The following is an 18,673-nucleotide window of genomic DNA, read 5'->3' on the forward strand; positions in this document are numbered from 1 at the left end:
AAGCGTATATAAACGTAACCTAAAGTCACGTTTATCTGTTTTTTATTCGACAATGACAGTTTGCTTTTTAAAATTAAATTGAGAATGCTTTATTGGTACGAGTATATGGCCAAATGAGTAAAAAAAAATGTGCATATCGAACAAAAAAGGAAACTCGATTAATGTTGTTATCTAATATTAAGATTATATGAATGTTATCATTGCTACAAGTATTTTTAACAGTTATCAATATTATTTTATCATTACAACAGATTACATAGAAAATTTTCAATGTATGAATACTCACTGGTCGTTACAAAGCTAATCCGGGCCGCACCTGTAAACAAAACACGCGTACTTGTTTTCCCCAACTAGGCGCTCTAACCGCTGTGTCCGACCGCCATCTTGCGGAAATGCACCGGACTTACACACGCCGACAGAGCAGCACACCGAACGGTAGACGGCGCCACAACACAAAGCTCTCAGTCCGACTCTAGCTCGCATGGTTGTGTCTACACCGTTACAGCCTGGTATGAGTGGAAACCAGCCCGCTTTCAGTAGCTCCCGTGTTAACACGGACCAAAGTTATCCCGGAATAAGGACAGCACGCATGTGCCGTCAACCCGGATGTAGATATTCTAGTGCGCGTCTATTCCCCATTTCTCCAAGTTATGACAAATTTGCACCGAGAGAGAATTGTATATCTTAGCACGGGGCCGGACAAAGCCATTCCAAACCTGTCCAAACCGGGTTAAGTAGCCGTGACACGCATCGACCTACATGGATGGCACATCAGAGTGACAACTCCACAACAGCCTGTGTCCGAAGAGCTGCACTTTTGATTTACGGTGAGCGAACATAAGTGGGCAAAATATCGTACATATATGCTCTAAACTATGACATTAAGGTTGCATTTCAGTGCCAACGTTTCTTAGTGTTCCTGAAGTTGAGATGGCAGCTAGACTACACGTTTATTATATCGCCTCATCCTGTGTTGCAGAATACGGTCTGTAACTTAGATGATGGACTTTCGGGGCAGGAGGCATGAGAGGGGCAGCAACTGGACTGACCCGGAGATAGTGGAGCTGCTCCAGCTGTGGTCCGATGAGTCGGTGCAGATTGAACTGGAGAGCTCATTGCGCAACCAGCGTGTGTTTGACCGCATAGCACACATTTTGCGTGAAAAAGGCATCTACCGCACAGGCGATCAATGCAGAGAGAAGATCAAGAAGATGAAACTGGAATACCGCCGCATTAAGGACAACCACAAAATGAGGTCTTGGAAGTTCTATGATGTGATGGACAGAGTGCTGGCGAACCGACCGGCGATCACCTATTCTTCCCTGGGTGGAGCTGTCATAGCTCAACAGGTGTTTCAGAGCCCAGGTGGGCCTGACTCTTACCTGCAAGGAGTTCCAGCAGGCTCCTTTGGTCCTACGTCCTCAGGTGGGTTTCTGTTTGGCCAGCCTCCAAAAATTGGAGATCCATTGGATATTAAATGTGAAGATGTTGAGGAGAGCATGCTGAACTCTGGTGTTGCGCCCCCTGAGATGTACTATGGATCTGGAGATGACCAAGAAACAGATGGGCAATCTCTACTGGAGACAGAGGACGCACTGGGTCGGCCAGAGAGCTCATCTAATGCGAGAATCTCCCCCTCAGGTTGTCAATCCAAATACTAACATTATTATTATTGTCACTGTTAAAATCAGCATACAATTAGAAGGTCATAGCTAGTTGTAAAGTTATGTCTCTTCTTTCTATTCCCAGGTTTTAGTGACCTTAACATTGCTGGCTCTGCTACAGCTGCTACTCAGGCTGCAGATGGCCCCGTGGCACAGGACACATCTGGCCTTCCCAGCAAGGAGGGTTCTCTTCCTTCAACATCTGTGAGGCAGAGGAAGCGTCGCCGGGGTGGCAAGACATCGTGGGGCCATGGGGGAGGTAGATGCGGTGGTCAGGAGAACTTGGATAAAGCCCTGGCAAGCTTCCTGAGCTGGCAGCAGTCTACAGAGGAGCGTCTCCTCTCGCTGGAGGAGGCCCGGTTGGAAAGGGAGTTGCAGGCGGAGGAGCGGAGGGAGCAGCGGGAGGAGAGGAGGGCGGAACAGGAGCGTCAGCATGAGCTCCGCCTGTTCAGCATGCTCACGGGGGCCTTGTTTGCTGCCAGACAGGGTGCTCCGACCACAGCGCCCACAGAGCCCTCCGCCTCCCCCTCAGCTCATCTGTCAACTCTGCTGATGACCACCGCTGCCCCCTCTGTCTCGTCATCTTCATCTCAGCCACCTTCAGAAGCTCCCACAACGCAGGCAGTTTCCACTCAGGAGACAGAAAAGTCACAGCCCGCATCTGTCAAATCATGCAAAATGTCTCAGAATACTTTGGCAACACTGAGATGTGCAGAGACTCCTGGACACAGTGTTTACCTGTCCAGTCGTGGTAATAGCATCCGACAGCACCAAGGCATTCTCCAGGAGGGATATGCCCAGTACGGGCTGGACAGACACCACGACACAGACAACCCTGATGTAAGTGGGCATCGTGACGTAAATACCAGTCACAGGTTCTGGACTGTCTGATTTGTACAAAAAATAACATTGTAAAGATTGTTTACTTTTCTTGGCCTTTTCCAGGGTGTAATCAACATGGGTACAAGTGAGAACAAACTGTGCTATGATCTTCTTCACACACGGGTAAGATAAATCTAATATTCACCTCCTGGTATAATGGTGTGATGCTGTATAGTTTAACGTACGACAATATATTTCTTTATATATTTTTACTTCATTCTAAATTATTCTGTTTGCATTCTCAAATACTTTGATTTGCCTTTCTGCTACAGTTGACCAAGCCTGACATGCTGCACATGGACCCGTCCTTGCTACAGTATTCAGACTGGAGGGGACATTATTTGTAAGGCATATAAGCAGAGCTTTGTTACATTGCTCATAGTAAAATTACACTTTAAACATTTCAAGATAAACATTAACCTTCTGACCTTCTTTCCATTTGCTCTCTTTCAGCCTGAGAGAAGAAGTCGCGAAGTTCCTAACTCACTACTGCTGTTCTCCAAACCCACTGAAAGCTGACAGTGTGAGTGAAGAGTATTGCCTTTATTGCTGGAACACAACATAAGTAATATGAAGCACATGTGCAAGACAATAGCTGTAGTCATTTGAATATATTAAAACTGTAGAGAGTTTGGGGAAAGCCTATAAATAACAGAGATAAAATGTAACAATTACTCACACCCTGTATGTGCAGTAAGCACAATCATGAGCTTCTTGCACATTTAAATATTTACCTTCTTTTCAACAATAAGTCAGTGGGAAATATGAAACTTCTTACAACATTTGTATGATGACTTTAAATAGTAGGGAGTTTGCATCTAAAGGTTTGACGTGCAAAATGCTGTGCAAAAGCTAGAAAACATAATGAATCTCTAAGAGTTTAAACTACTGAACAGTATAAACAAAGAAACTATTTGTCACATTGACTGGTTGCACTTTAGACTGCAAATTTTTATTTATTGTTTTTACCTAAAATAATCATCTACTTTAAAATGAAATAAAGCTTAAGCATGACAGATTACATTACATTGATTTCTTGTGAACTTTTCCACTACAGACAAATATAGTGGATGGAAATAAGATTAAATAATCACACGGATGTCCAGCAAATTATGTAATTCTCCACCAACAAACCTTTTTTCCAAGCTTATACTGCTGCAACAGATGACACTGAATTATCATCATCATCAAAAATGAAGTCAATGGATCCAAATAACTTATCTGATTAATGATTATAAAGATGCCCAGTGCCACAAATGAACTAACTGACTACGTTTAGGATGACCAGCTCAATTTTCAGATGTAATGAATGTCTCTTCTTACGAGGTGGATGCATTTATCAGGCCTCCTTCTGTGTCTTAATTGGGTCCTTCCGTGGATGTTTGTGTTTGTTCAGGTTGTGGTGATGAATGGCTGTGGTTCCCTCTTCTCATGTATTGCTGCAGTAATTTGTGACCCTAAAGGTAAGTGCACAAACAATACACACACACAACACATCCATATCAATACTCTATGAATTTAAATGCATGTGTAATAGAGAGTGGAAATGTAGCCAATTTTCTTTTTTTTGTTGTTTCATTTTTTTGTATTAAAAATGATCATTATATAAAGTAGAACAGAGAATGGGGAAGATTTCACATAATCATTTCAACAAAGTAGTTATTTAGGCAGCTACATGAATTGCATATTGTTCAGTGCCACTGCAGGCAAGGCCTAATTTTGAGCAATGGGGTATATCTGTTTTGCTCAGTAACTAACTTAATATAAAAATCATGAGTCTGAAAAGAAGCCCATTGTCACGAAGTCAAAGTGAACCATTCATTTCAGCTAATTTGCCTGACAAAATTAGATCAGAGAATGTTACTCTTTGGGTGAATTTCTTCCACATTAGCAATGAAACTGACCACAACTACTTGCTTGATATGGTCATTTAAAATAAGTAATATACACATCTGTTGCACATTTGTGATGTTTTATTCATTTAAATACAATTAGGCATTCATAAGTTCTGTTTTGCAAGGAGTTAATATGTATACATACACTCACTAGCCACTTTATTAGGTACACCTTGCTAGTAAAAGGTCAGACTCCCTTTTGCCTTCAGAACTGCCTTAATTCTTTGTGCCATACTTTCAACAAGGTGTTAGAAACATTCCGCAGAGATTTTGGTCCACATTGACATGATAGCATCACGCAGTTGCAGCACATTTGTCGACTGCACATCTACGATGCAAATCTCCTGTTCCACCACATCGCAAAGGTTCTATTGAATTGAGATCTGGTGACTGTGGAGGCTGTTGGAGTACAGTGAACTCATTGTTATGTTCAAGAAACCAGTTTGAGATGATTTGAGCTTTGTGACATCAGAAGATGGTCCACTGCGGACATAGAGGGATGGACATGGTTAGCAACAATACTCAGTTAGGTTGTGGCGTTTAAACGATGCTCAGTTGGTATTAAGGGGCCCAGAGTGTGCCAAGAAAATATCCCCCACACCATTACACGACCACCACCAGCCTGAACCACTGATACAAGGCAGGATGGATTCACGCTTTTATGTTGTTTACATCAAGTTCTGACCATCTGAACGTAACAGCTGAAATCGAGACTCATCAAACCAGGCAAAGTTTTTCCAATCTTCTGTTGTCCAATTTTGGTGAGCCTGTGTGAACTGTAGGCTCAGTTTCCTGTTTTTAGCTGACAGGAGTGGCACCCAGTGTGGCCTTCAGCTGCTGTAACCCATCTTCTTTAAGGTTGTTGTGCATTCATAGGTGCTATTCTGCATTCCTTGGTTTGTAAAATGAGGTTATTTGAGTTACAGTTGCCTTTCTATCGCCAGTCTGCCCATTCTCCTCTGACCTCTCACATCAACAAGGCATTTTCATCCACATAACTGCCGCTCACTGAATATTTCCTCTTTTTTGGATCATTCTCTGTAAAGTCTGAAGATGGTTGTGCGTGAAAATCATGTATATGTACACGTGTGTATGTATGTATTTACATGCTGTGTCTGTTTCTATGTTGTAGATGCCATTCTCATGCCTACTCCTTTCTATGGTGTTATCACTGAAGATCTACATTTGTATAGTGACGTAAAGCTCTTCCACGTTCCTCTTGATTGTGAGGTAGGATCACACAACCTAGTGTACTTGCAGCCATTGCGTTTGAAATCTTTGTTAAACATGTGTGTTTTGTTGTATTCACCTCTGCAACAGAGTGTATTCTCAGTCAGCCAGTTAAAATGTTGATGTTTTTTTTTCTTTTCCTCTTGTTCCTTTTTATTTATAGCCTGATAGCGAAGACAGTCGACCCTTCCGCCTCACTGTGGGGAAACTAGAAGAAGGTCTGCAAAGGGCTAAGCAAGCGGTAACTCATGAGAGCATGTTTTCTTAAGCACTTGGCCTTAATGAATATTTTAAAAAAAGACAGAAACACTCCAGAAATACTCGGGCAAAGTTCCCAGTTTAGGTAAACACCTTGGAATGCTCTATTTTTCTCAGAGATTTGTTTTTCTAGCTTTATCTCTACAGACTGTGCAGATACACTGCATCAGTTTATGTCTACTTAGAAAATGCACTTCTTTTTTAAGGGGTTGATCATTCGAGCTGTTATCCTGATGAACCCCCACAACCCACTGGCTGAGATCTACACCCTAAAGGACATGATTGGCTTCTTGGAGTTTGCCAAAAGGTATGTTTGCCCCACTATTGTACCACACTGTGACCTATCACTGTAATCCTCCTGGTCTGCAGTCCTGTGGTTCTTTGAAACACATTGCCAATTCACTGCATATATTTCCTGCTGTGATCTCTTTTACTTTACGGCCGAGAGCTCTGTCCCCGTGTGTGGAATATCAAGCGCTCTTGATTGAGTTTTATCACCTCTCCTAACCATCAGCATATTGTCAAGTGCAGCCATGTGCCAAAGAGTCTCCTGCATCATCTATTGTTTTCTAAATGATCTTGCCAGTGTAATTCTCTCCAAAGACCCTTCCAGGCACTGAGCTGTTGTAACCATAAACCACAGTGCTTTTACAGTGGCATGGAATGCTGAAGGAAACATTTCGCATTTATATTGCCTTTTCCTTGTCATAAACAGTCATTAACAATACAAAACCGAGGATTATTAATGCTGCATTGAAGATATGTATATATTTACATTATTTTTCTCTCCCTCATTTCCTCCTTTAGACATGAGCTCCACGCCATTGTGGATGAAGTGTACATGCTGACGGTCTTTGATGAATCTGTCACCTTTCACAGTGTCCTCAGTATAGACAGGTACTAACCTCGGCATGATTATTCTATTAGGCCCTTAATCATCACAATTGTGGCCGAAGACACCCTCTTATCTCCTGATGATGTGCCCTTATTTCAGTTTGCCCGACCCACAGAGGACACATGTAATGTGGGGGATGAGCAAGGTATGTACTGTGCTGAGGTGTCAGACTGTGAGACTTTTTATATTCCTCCAGACAATACAGTGAAATCTTTTCCTCAGTGGGTGTTTGCATTCACAGTTCTCTTTCACTGACTTGGTGTTGTCCTTTCTAGGACTTTGCAATGGCAGGAATCAGAATAGGCACTCTGTACACTGAGAACAGTGACCTTGTGGAGGCTATGGCCCAGCTGGGCTCCTTTCATGGTATCCCTGGGCCCACCCAGCACCAGGTAGCACAACTGCTTCAGGACAGAGGTATGATCCAAGCTAGTAACGACAGATTTCGTCTGATGTCAGATTTGTCAGCTCATTTTGGGCAAAAAAGTAAAAATTCACACTTTTATAATCAGCTGCCTTTACTCAAAGCAAGCAGTTTGTGTACGGGTGAGTTTAAATTCATATATGCAAATTATTTTTGATGCAAGCTTTTCATCAATCCAAATGTGTGCTTCTTTGTGCTTCTTTCACCGCTCGCAAGGAATATCAGTCCCCCTTTTCAGCTTTCTCTGATGTGACAGGAACACAGCATGGGGTTCTGCTCCACACCAAGCTGCATAAAGACTTGTAACATTTAATTTACACTTGCCTATTGTCACTTCACATTCTCTTGTTGTAGAGTGGATCAATGAGGAATTTTTGCCTGAGAACAGACGCAGACTAAAAGCCGCTCACAACTATCTGACCGGAGAGCTGCTCAGTATGGGCATCCCCTACCTGGACAGGCCTGCTGCACTGTACGTCTGGGCTGACTTCAGAAAGGTAACAAGACCAAAGTTAGATTAAAACATTGCAGATTAATAATATAGTTCCAACTGGAGCTTAGACAAATGCATGTCACACAATTTATTCCTGTTGAATTCCACTTTTCTTCTCATTTCTTGAAAACAATGTGTGAATTTTTCCAAGGCTTAACATGACATCCCTGTTTTTCCGTTTTGGTAGTATCTCAGAGAGTCATCGTTTGAGGAGGAGTTGTCCCTTTGGAGGCAGTTCCTCAGACACAAGGTGGTATTGAGCTGTGGACAGGCGTTCTCCTGCTCCACACCCGGCTGGTTCCGCATAGTCTTTGCAGATCATCAGCATCACCTTCAGCTCGGTCAGTCTGTAGTGCGTCATGTACAATACATACCGCATGTTTCATTTTTAAAACTTTTTATGCCTGCTCAGTTGTTCAGCTAGGCTCTGTCCTAAATTATGCATCGGTAAGAACAGTGTATTATTGCAACTTTGCCAGACAGCTATGTGCTTAAATAGCATAAGAATCTTCTTTATTTTACAAGCGTGTTTCAGCACCTGGCTGTGATCAGACTGATTTAAAGAATGTGTAAAAATACAACAACCTATATATAGTATACAGACTTTAGAAGACTAAATTAGTCATCTAATTAAAGCTAGAAAAATGGCCAAAAAGCAAAAAAAAAAAACATCTCAGGATCACAGAAAATGATCCAATTAAGACCAGAATATCAATTGTGTAAATATGTAAAATTGCAGTTAGAACAGTTAAGCCAATTAAAGACAGTAAAAATGTAATTAAACAATTAGGAAAGTGCTGTTGATTTCCGAGATTGTAAATGCAGAAATCCTTTTTTCCTTCCTAAAATTGTTAATGTCACTCCCGTCTTAGTCTGAAATTGCCCATGTTCCCAATTCCAGGAAAGGAAAAATGTCAGGGTTCTAGGTCATGACAGATAACCACATTTAACCTTTTTTCACACTCTTTGTTAACTCTCAGTTTTAGGTACTTACCCAAATTTTGTATTCTATTTTAATTTTTCTCACGGTACTTTGTGACAGTGTGATGTTTTTAGGTCTTAGTTTTATGTTGCTGTAAACTTTAATTGGAAAAGTTGGATTTACAACGTCCTTTAGAGGCCAGCAGTTTATGTGTCTGTCCCTAATTGACCATATCCCAATCTCCGCACTCATGAACTCACAGACCATTAAATCATCAAGTGTATGAAGGCACCCTCTCCCCTCCGTCTATATAAGTCCACATATCTGCAGACTTTTTGAAGGGACTTGACCGTAGTTTATAGCAAAAGTTGATCTACTTGTATAAACACGGTTTTCCTGCCTCCCATACAATGTAAACAAACTAAGCACTGATGATGTAGGGAAGATCCAGGAATCGTCAAACATCTGCATAGGATTTAAAGCTGTTCATGGCTTTCTTGGATTTTGATAGTTGGGTAAAATTTATTAACACTGAAATGCCACAAACAGGGAGTGACAGCTCTTTCTATGAAATGGCAATTGTGTTTCCAAGTAATATGTGCTGTCACAATAGTTGGTTTCATTTCTCTTTTTTATAAATTTAGAGCCTTCATGAACTCACACACTCAAATACTACAGCACCACAAGAACGTGATGTAAGTCTGTAAGGCTTTAGTGATTAGGCCTTAAATTTATATAAAGGCTGTGCTTGTGGCAGATTCTGTAAATCACTCTGACGAAGGCCATGTGTTCAGTTGTGTTTAAATGAAGAGGATCCTTCCATTTATTCACCTGCCGCTTCAGAGTTGTTTCTCCACAGTAAATTATTTACTGAAAAGTTGATATCAGTTTTTCAAGTTTTCAAATAATGTGGCTGTTCTCTCTAACTCTTATTTTCTGCCTTCAACTAAATATTGATTGGAACATGTCTATTATTTCATTCATTCAGTCAATGGTTTGTTGTTATTCCAGATCATCTTCAGCTCTGTATCTTGCACTAGGTATTGATTGGATAATAGGTACTGACTGCTCTGTAAATGTTTTGTGTAATTTCAGGCCTGAAGCGAATTAGGGAGGCTTTCAAAGAAAATGAAGGAAAAACGACCAGCCCCGACTCACTCTCTGTCAAAGAAACAGTTGAGGACAGCAAAAAGTCAGTGAAAGAGGACAGCGTAGATTCAGACAATGCCGCCATTGTGAATTCAACATCATCACCCCAGAGCAAGTCATCAGACCAGCTGAAAGACGGGGACAGCCCTGTTCCTGACACAGGCTCCCTGGCCACTGAGGAGTTTGAGTTGCTGGATAACCAAGCATCCAAACCTGCAGACAGTCTGAACTCACTTATTGGTACTCTCAGGCATCAGATCAGTTCCTCTGATTGGCTGGAGAAAAACACTCCAGAGCTGTCTGCTGGGGAGGACCCAGAAATTCTTGATGTATTCAAGGCCCTGCTGCAAAGAGCCAAAAAGTAAGCTTAGGATAAACAGACACGAATGTGGCTGCCAAATTTCGAGAGGCAGTACTTGAGCATCCTTCTTGCTCTGCGCGTTTGTGTTGAAAAGCTCGACACAGACACCTGACACAAGGTCAAGTCTGATGCCTCTTTCTGACAAGTGAAATAGCTATGAGCAGAGTAAAGAGAAAAAGTGGAGGAACATAGTGCATTAAAGGTCGGGATGTAAGAATGAGAGAGAATACTTTTCTAAATGCATCTTCAGGCCTTACTGTTACGCTGCTAAAAGAGATTGCCTTGTTTTTTGTAATCTACAGTCACATATGTGTTTATTTCCTCACATTCTAAGTGAATGCCAAATGTCAATCAACCAAAATCAGTCTCAAACGTAAGTCTTGCATCTTATGAGCTGTACATCATATTATTTTGTGTCATACGCGATTTATTTTGTCACAATACTGTAAAGTTAATGATCTGTGAATAAAGCTAATGAATTATAGGCCATTTAACCCGTTGAAATCCAGTTTTATTGTTTTAACAAAACGTGCCCTGAAAGAACTTCAGAGTGGCATCTTGCAAACTTTCATTTGGGTGGTCTGTGGGTGCCGTTCCGTTGCAGCAAAGGAAAGCGAAGGGGGTGGTAGTTGAGTGACGAAGCGGAGACACATTTGAGGTTGATGTCAGCTGCATACATCGCGCCCAGCTGTGTGAAACTAAGAGTGGGATTTCCTTCAATGTTATGTGATGCACAGTGACCCGTCAACACCCCCCACACAGTTTCTACATGACATAAACAAATGTGTGAGTGGGATACTGCTGTTACAGAGTACCCCCCCAAGTATCAAGGGACTTTATTCTAATTTCCCCTAAATGCCCAGTTTTTATTTCCTTTTGCTTTTCCTTAACCACACAAACTTCTGCTTCCTCAAACATTGAATGGCTGTTGTTGAAGCTTTCACTTTCTCTACAGTGTGACTTTGTAACGTACAGTGGAGAATTCACGGGGAAATTTCACCCACGGCTGGGGGAGTTTCCATTGCAGCAGAGGCGGAGTTACACTGAGGGGTTTGATCTATGAGTTAGGGCTTGTGGTCATAAGCAGCAAGTTAATCATGTGGCAGGCTGTTGACAGTGTTTGTACAGTAGTGTTGGCACAATAGTCGTGGCTGTTGTACTCTAAACTTTGACTTGCATATAGACTTAAATCAGAGTGTGACTTAACATCCTTGTTCCTGTCGACTTTTGTTCCTTCATCTACAACAAAGGTAAGACAGTACTTTGATGCATTCTTAAAGCCGATTTAAAGGATCTGGGTACGAAGGTTAGTTTTGAGACAGATTTTTCCCTCCATAACTGAACTTCAGTACACTTTAATTATACTGCCGTGTTCCCTGCTCCTTTCTCTTTCAGTGGTGTGGAAATGAAGTTTCTTGAGCTGGGGGACTCCATCAGTCGCTTCAGATTTGCTCAGTCCTGTTTGGGCTTAGCAGGTTGCCTGTGCGTGTGCTATGCAGTCTGCACACCATTCTGGCTGAATGGGAGGGGGCTGTGGACCGAGTGGAATAACACCACAAGTGACCTGATCAAACCAAACCGTAAAGATGATATCGTCTTCAGCGGTGAGTAAAAAGATGCATACCCATCTCTGACATCTTACTGCAGTCAAGCCATCAAATTTTTCATCTGTCCAAAAGCTGTCAGTGTGGGTTAGGTTAAAGGTTTGAATAAAATATGTTCGGGAAGGCCGAATATTTAAAGAAAGATAGGGTTATAAACATGTCAGTGCGGTGTGGTTTTTATAAGACACTGACTCTGCGAGAAATCAGCCTTAGGGGCAATTTTTTTACCCCTCTACAGGGGCAAAACACTGGGTTACTGAGGAGCTTCTCAGCAGCAATAAACAAGTTTGAGCGTGCTCCTTGTGCAATTGCATTCTTTGCATCTGCTGAAGTGCTCACATTTTGGCTCAAGGCAAATGTGCAGCTATCTAGGTGAGCTGAAACTTGTCAGGTGAATCTTATTTCCAGTTATTGACTAACAGAGGAGCTCTCCTGTCATATTTCTTTATTTTCTTTTTGTAATGAATTAGTAAAGGTCTTCTTCCCTCACTATATATGGCGGCACATGTATGCAGCAAACTCATAATCCACTTCCAGCTGTCTGCTGTCTTTTTAGGTTTTTGTGGGAAGCTGTTATAACCTCTACAGCAGATGTTAAAATATTGATTGTATACTAGGAGACTAAAAAATGGCAACACAACCAAGTATTGTTCACTATGCCAGGTAGATACTAACTTTAACCAGTGAATTATCAGCATTGTTGATGGTATAAACAAATGACTGAGGCCTCCACGACTTCACACGTGTGTTCTAAACAATCTTATTGAAGCGAAATGGTATGGATGCGGCCTTTGCGATTTTGCAGTGCCAGATTCATCTTAACTCCTGGGTAATCCAAAAGTGAGCAGAGAGGTGGAGGATGAGCGGGGTTCAGGCGAGCTATGTAAATGCGATGCACCCACTTGTCACTCAAAGCACGGATACCCTTAATTATGCACAACTAGAACCCTTAATACAGTTTAATGGAGTGAGTCATTTGAAATTCCCTGTTCATCATGAACAGGGAATTCAGCTATAGAGACCTAAACCATTTTCTGTACCAGGCTGTAAACGTGTTTTTTCTGCTGTGCAAGTTGAGCATTTTAACATGGGGGGTCTATGGGGATTGACTCGGTTTTGGACCCAGCCTCAAGTGGCCTTTTGAGGAACTGCAGTTTTTGGCATGACATTACAAAACGGTTAGCTTTTACCCCAAAAGTTCAGGTAGTTCCACTTAATTCAACTGTAGACTAACATAGTTGGCAGTGTGCTGATTTAGCAACACATTAGTTTAACATCAGACAACTACTGTAATAGCTAGCTTAGTTTACAATAAACTAGTGCTGTCAAACAATTAGAATGTTTAATCAGATTAATCATAGGGTCGCTGTGGATTAATTTAGATTAATCATGATGGAATAGCACTAATTTTTAATCTATGATATATATATATATATATATATATATATATATATATATATATATATATATATATATATATATCCTTCACTTTTCTCACTGAGATGGCCAACGCACTGTTTAGCATCTTCATTTTGAGTTGCTGGGTTCAACCACTACCGAATCAACTGCCCATTTGCGCATGTGCAACGGTAAGTCTACGTGGACAAACGGCCCAAAATGTATTGCAAGATTTTGAGGGATTTTGAGTCATTGTGGGTTAATTGCGTTAAAATTTTTATTAATTAGATTAATAATGATGATGGATTAATCTGCGTGAACGCATTCATTTTGACAGCCCTACAATAAAATTACATTAAAAACTAAACCGAAAGCAGATGTAATAGTAATTGTAGCTACAATAAAGCTCCAAGAAAGACATCTGGGCTTCAGATGAGATATCAATACAAATATTTGCTTGGTCACAAATGACTGATGGTGTGTGCCAGTAGTGGTACTAGCAACACCCAGAACCAGCTGCTGGTCATTTACAACAAAAAGTAACAGTGTCCTGTCACTGGAGACTCTGTAAAGCACAAACATACTTTCAGAATGACCCTAAAATAGTGTAAAAATATCTCCACATACACGAGCAACCTGAAAAAGTACGAGCTCTTGATTTCACTCGCCTTGTTCCTGTGGTAGACAGGGTCATGTTGTGGGGGGCTTCCATGTGAGTGTGTAATGATTCATCACGCTGTCTACTTGTAGCAGAAATGTCAGGTGTAAAGTACATCAGTCTAGTCAACTATTCTTATTTTGGTATGTGTGCGTGTTGTTTTGTGTCTTCCAGCTCTGGAAGCAGAGAGAGTGTTTGGAGTTCTTTCCACCCTGATGGCTGTGAGCACCGGTGCTCTGTGTCTGGTGTTTGCCCTCTGCTGGACGTCTCAGACAGTGCGTTCCTACTCCAACACTCGTTCCCTCCTCATGGCAGGACAGGCGCTTTACCCCACCACCCTGCTGCTGCTCACCATGGCCTCCACAGGTATGCAACAGGAATACAGAATTCTCACAATGTTGGAAACACACACACATACACACCATGATTTATGTTTTATTTTATAGACACTAGACCACGTTGTTTCAACAAGATATACTCCTCAAGTGAAGTCGTAAAAATACACCCATTTCCACTTAACTTCCAAATAGCCTTTCAGTTCGGGTATTTCATGTCAAACACACACCTACAGAAATTCTTCCATGTACTTTTACATTCCCTGCAGGGCAGCAGCTTTTAAAGAGACTTTTTACTTTCCCTGAAATTGCACTTCATTATCACGCAAACTCTTTTTTTGAAGCTCCAGGCATGTAATAATTGATCCTAATGACTTTTTTACTTTTTGTGGCAATGCTACTTGATTTGACTCATTTTTCCCACCTGTCCACAGGCTTCTTCTTCCTCCTAAGCTGGTCGTTTTTCACCTATCAGCACCGGGAAGAAATCCGCCAGGACTTCTCCAGGCTCGGCTCTTCCTACTGGCTTGGGGCTTTAGGTTGGTTCCTGCTGTTGATCGTGGAGATGATAGTCTTTATCGCTGAACAAGCTATTGTGCCAGACATATTACCAGACTTAGAGAAGGCTGTGGAATCATGGCGGATTTCTGCTCAACTGAAGGCTGCAAAACGGTCTTTCAGTGACGGTTATTGCCCTGTAACCCACAGCAGCACCATGGTTCCAAAGAGGTATATGTCAGCACCTTGAACTGAGAAATAAGAACCTGATAGAGAAAATGATTGAATACGTGTCAGTTGAACTTGGCTCACACAGACTCAGGGCTGGGATTCAGTGCTGGCAAGAGGAATTAAGATTCTCTGAATGCTGAAAGTCAGTCGGACTGAAGGCTCCGACGTCCTGAAGTGCTGATTGTGGTTGTCATTCTGAAGTTTGTTTTTCAGTGTGGACTGAAATAAAATGGAAACACACGAAGGAGCAGAAATACTGACTGGCCCCCAAATGGATGATCATAGCTGCTCTCTGACAAAGTGATATGTAAACTTGTGTTTGCAAAATTTTATGGTTTGATTAAGTTTGCACTTCAGCCAGGAACAAATCCAGGAGTGAAGGACTTCCTGTTGAATGTATGTGAACAAAACACTGTCAGAAAACATCAGTTTGCTACTTTTAACTGAAAATTTCAGTAGCTCCTGCAATGATGAATGTCAAAATAGGTTGTGTGAGACTTCCAGCAGTTTCCATTCTAAAGTATATCAAAAGGAAACTTTGTATTTGTGGGGTTTACTATTTAAAATTTGTAAGGTCTTCACTTTACTATGTAAAGTGCTATGGGATGACACATGTTGTGAATTGGTGCTATTTAAATAAAATTGAACTGAATTAAATTAATATGTCAGTTTAATGTGCAAAATATATGTTAATTGGCACATGATGAGTGCTGCGAAATGACAAATACACTTTATGCTGCAGTGTTACTGTTCCTTTTATTTTTATCAGGGAGACATACATAGTCCAAGATTCATATCAAGTTTAAATCATTCAAATATTACACATATCTCTATATACATGTATACCATATATATCACCCAATGGTCTAAGATACATTTTAATGCTATTGACCTTTCAGCTACTGCTCTCCATTAAATTTTCAATTACATTTTAAGCAAAACATTCCTGAACTGAAAAACAAATGAACAAAGAAGCTGTCATTCTCACTCATCTGTTCATAACGATACACTCACAGCACAATCTATTTGGTGATCCTGTAGAATCAATATTTTATAGAAGGGTAATTAAAGTAAGTCTGGTCTCCGTGGACCCATATACCCGACCCATTTTGTCCACCATCTCAGAAATTTCTGATTGCATCTTTATAGAAAATGTCAGTCTTTCCATAATGTAAATGTCATTTATAACTTTATACCAATCATCTAATGTTGGAGCGTCTGGTTGTAAACACTTCTTAGTCAAGGACTTCTTCCCTAGAACAAGTAATACTCTCATTAAGTATTTGTCTGCAGCAGATTGAGTATGCAGTACTGCAGCTCCCAAATACAGTGTGAAAACGTCAAATGGAATAATTATTTGAAATAGCGTTTCCAAACATTTATGAACTTCTTGCTAAAAAGATGTGAGTTTCGGGCAATCCCAGAATATGTGGTAATGATTGGCTGTAGTTGAACCACAGAAACTCCAACAGTTTGTTCCAACGCCTTGATTTCTCTTCTGTACAGCGGTAATAAAGAACCTCATGATAGTTTTCCACCGTAATTCCATCCAGCTGTGTAAATGAGTAGTTTTCCATTGTTATTTACAAATATTCTCCCATTCTTCTTCAGATATCAGCACTCCTCCTTCTCTTTCCCATTTACTTTTAACATGTTAGGTGTTTGGGTTTGAGGAGACATGAAAATTATCTGGATATTAGTCTGCAGTGTTACTGTTTCAGTTCCTTGTTTGCTGTTCAACAATCCCTTTTTTGTTTTCAGTTAACAGTCATTTGATTGTAAAAAAAAAATAGTTAAAAATTTGGAAAAACCTACTCATCAATCCCTTTGCTCACCAAAACTGGTGCAGTCAGCTGTCCACACTTTTGTCTTGATATTGACTAAGCAACTACTACAAAAAGTTAAAAAAGTTCTCATCCTTGAAAAGGTGCCTAAGAAAAGGAACAGCAAGAGCTCATATTTTGTGGCTGAATGCGATGGTTGGCTGTTTGGACCGCTGCCCGCCGGCCCACCCGGACTTGCATGTGAAGTGAAGCACAGTTCTTGCCAGCCAGTCCTACACCTGTCTCCTTTTTCAAACAGTTATCTCGTGCACTTATTCCGTACAGCCCCCAGTTCTTCTGAACATTTGGACCACCAGACAACAGACCGCCTCCAAAGTCGTTATTTACTTTTCTCCCACACCTTCCCATGGGAGGAGAAAGCACACATGCTGGACTGCTTATGTTTATGTTCTCAACCTGCCAAAGTGGGGGAGAATTAAGTGGCTCTGGCTCTGTTAATTGGGCGTTAATCGGGTGTTGCACTAATTAAAAGGCAGTTCCGCCCTGTTGGGTCCTGGTAATGAGTTTGTTATTAAATCCACAGAGGATTTTTGTCTCTTTTTCAATTTACCAACAGGGTAGTGCTTAATTGCTGTGTAAATGAGGGGAATGTCCTTGAAGGTCATATTGCATCAGCATGCGATCCATGAACAGAAACGGGCTGCCCCATTCAAACTTCAGATTCATTCAGTTGACTGTGACCTCTTGTGTCCAGCTGTGCCTCTCAACAGTAACTCTTATTTTAGTCCAGCCACTTTTTGAAAGAAACTTCTTCAAAACTAATTCGCTAAACTGAGATGACAGGTTACCCACTTCCCTTTGTAAATAAAGGTACTTTTAAAATTGATTTCTTTGTCATCTTAAGTTGCTTTTATTTCCCTCAGTAGATGCTGTCTGGGCCCTTGAAAGCACGCAGTCCTTTATAGCTGCCAGTGTCTCATAAACAAACCCTCCCCTTGTCACCTTCCACCACCACAAATGCTGCTCTTCCACCTCCCTGAAAGAAACAGACCAAAGGTTGAAAATGCCTTCAGAGAAAGTCAGGCCAAGTCAATATGGAGACAGAAAGAAAGAGATAGCGAGACAGTTAGGCACAAAGGAAGAAATGACAGATGAATGGTGGAAGATGTTACACACAGATAGACAGGTGGCCTGATAGACACGGAGAGATTGCTGGTGCTGATTGTTGAAGGGCATTTGCTACAGAGACATCAATCAGAAGATGGCACCAAGATTGAGTGTTTCTTGGCCGTGGCTGGCAGCATGTGTAGAACACAACCTGGGCTAAACCGCCGCTCTTCATATCAATTAGAGACCAATTATACAACCATGTCCTACTAATTAAGCCGCACTGCCGCCATGCCATCCTCCAGTAGAAAGAGTGTGTTTCTCTCTGCTCCTGTGTCTCTGTGGTTGTGTTTATTGAGATAAATAAATAAAGTTGTGGGTGCCAAGGCGAAGCATTCTTAATCTGATTTTCAGAGCTGTAAGTTTGTGTTTTGGAGGGGATGAGAAGGAGAGAAAGGGGAGCCAAAAAATGTCTGTCTTCTCTTCTGCCTTTTGGTGGTGCTGGTGTAACATCAATCGCTTCGCCTCTTCCAGTGAACTATGGTGAAATGGGGGAGACACTGCTTTCATTTGAAGGGTAATGATATCACCAAAAAGTCTGTGCATGTATGCATACGTGCGTGTGTGTTTGTGTGTTTGCGCACCAGTTTGATTTTTATTTGCGAGGTAGACAAAGTGTGATTAATATTCTCGAGCGTATTTCAGGGGATTTTGAGTCAGAATGTGCCGGACTACTTAATAAGTCAAGTTTTATTTGGCTCGATCTGGGAGGGTGATGAATTATGAAATAAAGCGAGAACTCGGTGCTTTTTGCAGTTTTTATTTCTCTGTGGTTTACATATTTCAGTCAGAACATTTGTAACTTTCCTGACAGGTTAATGCTAT

The 18,673-nt window shown here is 41.2% G+C and overlaps 1 protein-coding gene across 1 annotated transcript; it reads left to right on the plus strand.

Moving 5' to 3' along the window:
• The first annotated feature begins 422 nt into the window (after positions 1-422).
• accs (1-aminocyclopropane-1-carboxylate synthase homolog (Arabidopsis)(non-functional)) lies at positions 423-15,554 on the plus strand. The gene is made up of 19 exons (XM_023262072.3): positions 423-827; positions 980-1,641; positions 1,750-2,504; positions 2,610-2,669; positions 2,819-2,889; positions 3,000-3,069; positions 3,943-4,009; positions 5,574-5,671; positions 5,835-5,912; positions 6,136-6,236; positions 6,737-6,826; positions 6,924-6,969; positions 7,100-7,241; positions 7,603-7,745; positions 7,929-8,082; positions 9,759-11,423; positions 11,569-11,777; positions 14,008-14,199; positions 14,603-15,554. The coding sequence occupies exons 2-16, from the start codon at positions 999-1,001 to the stop codon at positions 10,175-10,177; spliced, it is 2,937 nt and encodes a 978-aa protein (XP_023117840.2). The 5' UTR covers positions 423-827; positions 980-998; the 3' UTR covers positions 10,178-11,423; positions 11,569-11,777; positions 14,008-14,199; positions 14,603-15,554.
• The last annotated feature ends 3,119 nt before the right edge of the window (positions 15,555-18,673 follow it).

Source organism: Amphiprion ocellaris, chromosome 3 (assembly GCF_022539595.1).
Source record: "Amphiprion ocellaris isolate individual 3 ecotype Okinawa chromosome 3, ASM2253959v1, whole genome shotgun sequence".
NCBI classification, from domain to species: Eukaryota; Metazoa; Chordata; class Actinopteri; family Pomacentridae; genus Amphiprion; species Amphiprion ocellaris.

Coding starts and splice junctions, on each gene's coding strand:
- accs (XM_023262072.3), top strand. CDS start 999: ATGATGGACTTTCGGGGCAGGAGGCATGAGAGGGGCAGCAACTGGACT. Junction 6,827..6,923: donor AGTGTCCTCAGTATAGACAG/GTACTAACCTCG, acceptor CCCTTATTTCAG/TTTGCCCGACCCACAGAGGA. Junction 6,970..7,099: donor TAATGTGGGGGATGAGCAAG/GTATGTACTGTG, acceptor TGTCCTTTCTAG/GACTTTGCAATGGCAGGAAT.